Source organism: Mus pahari, chromosome 15 (genome assembly GCF_900095145.1).
Source record: "Mus pahari chromosome 15, PAHARI_EIJ_v1.1, whole genome shotgun sequence".
NCBI classification, from domain to species: domain Eukaryota; kingdom Metazoa; phylum Chordata; class Mammalia; order Rodentia; family Muridae; genus Mus; species Mus pahari.
In genome coordinates, this window is record NC_034604.1 from 29,999,903 (window position 1) to 30,006,321 (window position 6,419).

General features: G+C 56.7%; 1 protein-coding gene across 1 annotated transcript; it reads left to right on the plus strand.

Annotated features, from left to right (window-relative positions):
* The first annotated feature begins 1,695 nt into the window (after positions 1-1,695).
* Positions 1,696-5,468, plus strand: Egr1 (early growth response 1). Its single transcript, XM_021214615.2, has 2 exons — positions 1,696-2,270; positions 2,932-5,468. The coding sequence occupies exons 1-2, from the start codon at positions 1,973-1,975 to the stop codon at positions 4,233-4,235; spliced, it is 1,602 nt and encodes a 533-aa protein (XP_021070274.1). The 5' UTR covers positions 1,696-1,972; the 3' UTR covers positions 4,236-5,468.
* Positions 5,469-6,419: the final 951 nt, after the last annotated feature.

Consider the following 6,419-nt stretch of genomic DNA (forward strand, 5'->3'; position numbering starts at 1 on the left):
CGACCCTGATCTTCCTTCTGTCTCTCAATCTCCTTCCACACAGGCACTATCTGCTTTCTTTTTAAATAAAAAAAAAATACAATTAAAATAACAGCACCTTCCTCGGATTCAAAGTTGGAAACAAGAGCCTTCCCCTTCCTGGAATCCCTTCTCCCTTTGGGTTGCTTCGGAGATAGGGCTTCACTGCTTGCGTCAGGGTCCCGGGAGACCAGCGGGATCTCTCTGCCATCACACCCCCGCCTCCCCCCCCCCCCGTTCCCTGCCCTTGGCCTGGCTCTGTGAAGGAAGTGTTACCCTGAATTCTGGGCGCTTTGGCAGTGGCGGTTCCCTCGGGACTGCGGGGAAGGCCCAGGCCTCCGCGCCTGCTCAGTTCTCCCTCACTGCGTCTAAGGCTCTCCCGGCCTGGCTCCGCGCCCAGCCCAGACTACGGGCGGGGGAACGTGGAGGCGACGGAAGAGCCCGTCGCGCCTGGGGCCCCCGGAATACAACCAGAGACCTACAGAGGGCAGCACCGAGCCGTAAGCGCGTCCTCCGCGCCGCAAGCCCGGGGTCGCCAGACTGCCCAAAGCAAAGTCCCCCTCTTTAGGACAGGGCAGGGTCCGCGCCCGACCAGTCTCTGGCCTGGATAAAAGTCAGGAAGTGTCTAACCGTCACAAGAACCAACAGACCCTGGCGGGGACTGAGGATTGTCCTAGAACAATCAGGGCTCCGCAATCCAGGTCCCCAAAGGTGGGTTCCTCAACCGCAGGACGGAGGGAATAGCCTTTCGATTCTGGGTGGCGCATTGGGAGCCCCAGGCTCGAACACCCCCAACCAACTGACTGGTGGCCGAGTGTGCACCCGACTGCTTGCTAGGCAGTGTCCCAAGGACCAGTAGCCAAATGTCTTGGCCTCAGCTTTCCCGGTGACACCTGGAAAGTGACCCTGCCATTAGTAGAGGCTCGGGTCAGGGCCCCGCCTCTCCTGGGCGGCCTCTGCCCCAGCCCGCCCTGCCGCTCCTCCTCTCCGCAGACTCGCTCCCACGGTCCCCGAGGTGGGCGGGTGAGCCCAGGATGACGGCTGTAGAACCCGGGCCTGACTCGCCCTCGCCCCCGCGCCGGGCCTGGGCTTCCCCAGCCCAGCTCGCACCCGGGGGCCGTCGGAGCCGCCGCGCGCCCAGCTCTACGCGCCTGGCGCCCTCCCCACGCGGGCGTCCCCGACTCCCGCGCGCGTTCAGGCTCCCAGTTGGGAACCAAGGAGGGGGAGGATGGGGGTGGGGGTGGGGGTGCGCCGACCCGGAAACGCCATATAAGGAGCAGGAAGGATCCCCCGCCGGAACAGACCTTATTTGGGCAGCGCCTTATATGGAGTGGCCCAATATGGCCCTGCCGCTTCCGGCTCTGGGAGGAGGGGCGAGCGGGGGTTGGGGCGGGGGCAAGCTGGGAACTCCAGGCGCCTGGCCCGGGAGGCCACTGCCGCCGTTCCAATACTAGGCTTTCCAGGAGCCTGAGCGTTCGCGATGGCGGAGCGGGTCGCAGGGTGGAGGTGCCCACCACTCTTGGATGGGAGGGCTTCACGTCACTCCGGGTCCTCCCGGCCGGTCCTTCCATATTAGGGCTTCCTGCTTCCCATATATGGCCATGTACGTCACGGCGGAGGCGGGTCCGTGCTGTTCCAGACCCTTGAAATAGAGGCCGATTCGGGGAGTCGCGAGAGATCCCAGCGCGCAGAACTTGGGGAGCCGCCGCCGCGATTCGCCGCCGCCGCCAGCTTCCGCCGCCGCAAGATCGGCCCCTGCCCCAGCCTCCGCGGCAGCCCTGCGTCCACCACGGGCCGCGGCCACCGCCAGCCTGGGGGCCCCCCTACACTCCCGGCAGTGTGCCCCTGCATCCCGCATGTAACCCGGCCAAACCCCGGCGAGTGTGCCCTCAGTACCTTCGGCCCCGGGCTGCGCCCACCACCCAACATCAGCTCTCCAGCTCGCTGGTCCGGGATGGCAACGGCCAAGGCCGAGATGCAATTGATGTCTCCGCTGCAGATCTCTGACCCATTCGGCTCCTTTCCTCACTCACCCACCATGGACAACTACCCCAAACTGGAGGAGATGATGCTGCTGAGCAACGGGGCTCCCCAGTTCCTCGGTGCTGCCGGAACCCCAGAGGGCAGCGGCGGCAATAGCAGCAGCAGCACCAGCAGCGGGGGCGGTGGTGGGGGCGGCAGCAACAACGGCAGCAGCGCCTTCAATCCTCAAGGGGAGCCGAGCGAACAACCCTATGAGCACCTGACCACAGGTAAGCGGTGGTCTGCGCCGAGGCTGAGTACCCCTTCGTGACGACCCTAACGTCCAGTTCTTTCCTGCACGGATGGATCTGCTTCTATCCCTTAGGGATGGGACTGGGATTTCCCTCTATTTCACACAGCTTCAGGGTCTTGTGTTAGGGAGATGTCTGGGGACACCCCCTACCCTCGGGCAGACCGTTTGTTTTGGATGGAGAACTAAAGCTGCGTGGGTGGCTGGAGGGGTGGGGGCAGGGTTTGTTTTGATGAGCGGGGTTGCCCCCTCCCCCGCGCGCGCGCGGTGTCGCGCGCCTTGCTTGCAGCTTGTTCCCCAAGGCAGGGCTGAAATCTGTGACCAGGGATGTCCCGCCGCCCAGGGTCGGGGGCGCGCATTAGCTGTGGCCACTAGGGTGCTGGCGGGATTCCCTCGCCCGCGCAGCCTCGCTGCGGAGCGCTCTCGGAGCTGCAGTAGAGGGGGATTCTCTGTTTGCGTCAGCTGTTGAAATGGGCTCTGCCACTGGAGCAGGTCCAGGGACATTGCAATCTGCTGCTATCAATTATTAACCACATCGGGAGTCAGTGGTAGCCAGGCGACCTCTTGCCTGGCCGCTTCGGGTCTCATCGTCCAGTGATTGCTCTCCAGTAACCAGGCCTCTCTGTTCCCTTTCCTGCCAGAGTCCTTTTCTGACATCGCTCTGAATAATGAGAAGGCGATGGTGGAGACGAGTTATCCCAGCCAAACGACTCGGTTGCCTCCCATCACCTATACTGGCCGCTTCTCCCTGGAGCCCGCACCCAACAGTGGCAACACTTTGTGGCCTGAACCCCTTTTCAGCCTAGTCAGTGGCCTCGTGAGCATGACCAATCCTCCGACCTCTTCATCCTCGGCGCCTTCTCCAGCTGCCTCATCGTCTTCCTCTGCCTCCCAGAGCCCACCCCTGAGCTGTGCCGTGCCGTCCAACGACAGTAGTCCCATCTACTCGGCTGCGCCCACCTTTCCTACTCCCAACACTGACATTTTTCCTGAGCCCCAAAGCCAGGCCTTTCCTGGCTCGGCAGGCACAGCCTTGCAATACCCGCCTCCTGCCTACCCTGCCACCAAAGGTGGTTTCCAGGTTCCCATGATCCCCGACTATCTGTTTCCACAACAACAGGGAGACCTGAACCTGGGCACCCCAGACCAGAAGCCCTTCCAGGGTCTGGAGAACCGTACCCAGCAGCCTTCGCTCACTCCACTATCCACTATTAAAGCCTTCGCCACTCAGTCGGGCTCCCAGGACTTAAAGGCTCTTAATACCACCTACCAATCCCAGCTCATCAAACCCAGCCGCATGCGCAAGTACCCCAACCGGCCCAGCAAGACACCCCCCCATGAACGCCCATATGCTTGCCCTGTCGAGTCCTGCGATCGCCGCTTTTCTCGCTCGGATGAGCTTACCCGCCACATTCGCATCCACACAGGCCAGAAGCCCTTCCAGTGTCGAATCTGCATGCGTAACTTCAGTCGTAGTGACCACCTTACCACCCACATCCGCACCCACACAGGCGAGAAGCCCTTTGCCTGTGACATTTGTGGGAGAAAGTTTGCCAGGAGTGATGAACGCAAGAGGCATACCAAAATCCATTTAAGACAGAAGGACAAGAAAGCAGACAAAAATGTGGTAGCCTCTCCGGCTGCCTCTTCCCTCTCTTCTTACCCATCCCCAGTGGCTACCTCCTACCCATCCCCCGCCACCACCTCTTTCCCATCCCCTGTGCCCACCTCCTACTCCTCTCCTGGCTCCTCCACCTACCCATCTCCTGCGCACAGTGGCTTCCCGTCGCCCTCGGTGGCCACCACCTTTGCCTCAGTTCCACCTGCTTTCCCCACCCAGGTCAGCAGCTTCCCGTCTGCAGGCGTCAGCAGCTCCTTCAGCACCTCAACTGGTCTTTCAGATATGACAGCAACCTTTTCTCCCAGGACAATTGAAATTTGCTAAAGGGAATAAAAGAAAGCAAAGTGGGGAGGGCAGGAAAGACATAAAAGCACAGGGGGAAGAGATGGCCGCAGGTGGGGCCACCTCTTAGGTCAGATGGAAGATCTCAGAGCCAAGTCCTTCTACTCACAAGTAGAAGGTCTGTTGGCCACCAGCCCTTTCACTTAACATCCCTGCCTCCCCCCAGTCCTGTTCCCTTTGAGTTCAGCTGCCTGAAACAGCCATGTCCAAGTTCTTCACCTCTATCCAAAGGACTTGATTTGCATGGTATTGGATAAATCATTTCAGTATCATCTCCATCACATGCCTGGCCCTTGCTCCCTTCAGCGCTAGACCATCAAGTTGGCAAAAAGAAAAAAAAAAAATGGGTTTGGGCCCTCAGAACCCTGCCCTGCATCTTTGTACAGCATATGTGCCATGGATTTTGTTTTCCTTGGGGTATTCTTGATGTGAAGATAATTTGCATACTCTATTGTATTATTTGGAGTTAAATCCTCACTTTGGGGGAGGGGGGCAAAGCCAAGCAAACCAATGGTGATCCTCTATTTTGTGATGATTCTGCTGTGACATTAGGTTTGGAGCATTTTTTTTTTTTTTGAAGCAGCAGCCCTAGGTATTAACTGGAGCATGTGTCAGAGTGTTGTTCCGTTAATTTTGTAAATACTGCTCGACTGTAACTCTCACATGTGACAAAGTATGGTTTGTTTGGTTGGGTTTTGTTTTTGAGAAATTTTTTGCCCGTCCCTTTGGTTTCAAAAGTTTCACGTCTTGGTGCCTTTTGTGTGACACGCCTTGCCGATGGCTTGACATGCGCAGATGTGAGGGACACGCTCACCTTAGCCTTAAGGGGGTAGGAATGATGTTTTGGGGAAGGCTTTGAGAGCAAAAAAAAAACGAGGAAGAGGGCTGAGCTGAGCTTTCGTTCTCCAGAGTGTAAGAAAAAATTAAAACAAAAATCTGAACTCTCAAAAGTCTATATTTTTTTAAACTGAAAATGTAAATTTCTACATCTATTCAGGAGTTGGAATGTTGTGGTTACCTACTGAGTAGGCTGCAGTTTTTGTATGTTATGAACATGAAGTTCATTATTTTGTGGTTTTATTTTACTTTGTACTTGTGTTTGCTTAAACAAAGTGACCTGTTTGGCTTATAAACACATTGAATGCGCTCTATTGCCCATGGGATATGTGATGTGTATCCTTCAGAAAAATTAAAATGGAAAAATAAAGAAACTATAACCTGTTGTTTCTCCTGGGCTGCGGGGAAGACTGTGGGGAGGACTGCAGATTAATTACCTATTCCTGCCTAAACGGGGGTCGAGGTGTTTTCAGCCTGAGTCCTCACCCATGTGTGGTGGTTCTGGGAACTGACCATGCACATGTAAAACAGGCCTTCCTCTTCATACCAGTCCCGGGTCAGTGTTTGCTCTGCTTCAGGCTGCTCAACTATAGCTTTGTGTTGATGAATTGGAGCCAGAGGCCATGTGGCCAGAGGCAGCGGCCAATCCAATCCCTTATCTCTACCCAATATTGGAGCAATCTGCTCCCGGCCAGATGTGCTCATAGGAGATAAGAGGTAGACAACACAGACTTTGGGAAATAGTTACAAGGCTCAGGCTGACTCAACTTCTCCTTCCTTGCATGTCCCCAGCAACTTAAAAACAAGGGCTAGTTGTCCAGCCAAGAATCCTTCCAGGAAGGAAAGCGCATCCCTTTGCCAGTTGGAACGGCCATTTTTGGCAGCTTCCTGGGAGACAGGGCAGAGTGGGTAGGAGGGTGGCAAAGTGTGTTCCCACTGGGTGGGAGGTGTACAGTAGGTTCTCTGGACCCTGGAGCCTAAGGGTCTACTCACTGCTGGAGTGATCCTTGCGGGTATGTGAGCCTCTGTCTCCTCAGTGAGAGTCTTTGACCTGGCCATAACGGAGCAAGAACAGATCCTGTTCCAGGATTGCAGATGGTAGGAGAGATGGAGATGTTGAGCCAAAAATGACAACACAATGGTATGTTTCATAAGAAGGGCAAGCATGTGGCTCTCTCTGGAAGCACACAGACAGTTGTCCAGTCCAGCTGGGGCCTTAGAAAAGGTGAGAAGCCGGGCGTGGTGGCGCACGCCTTTAATCCCAGCACTCGGGAGGCAGAGGCAGGCGGATTTCTGAGTTCGAGGCCAGCCTGGTCTGCAAAGTGAGTT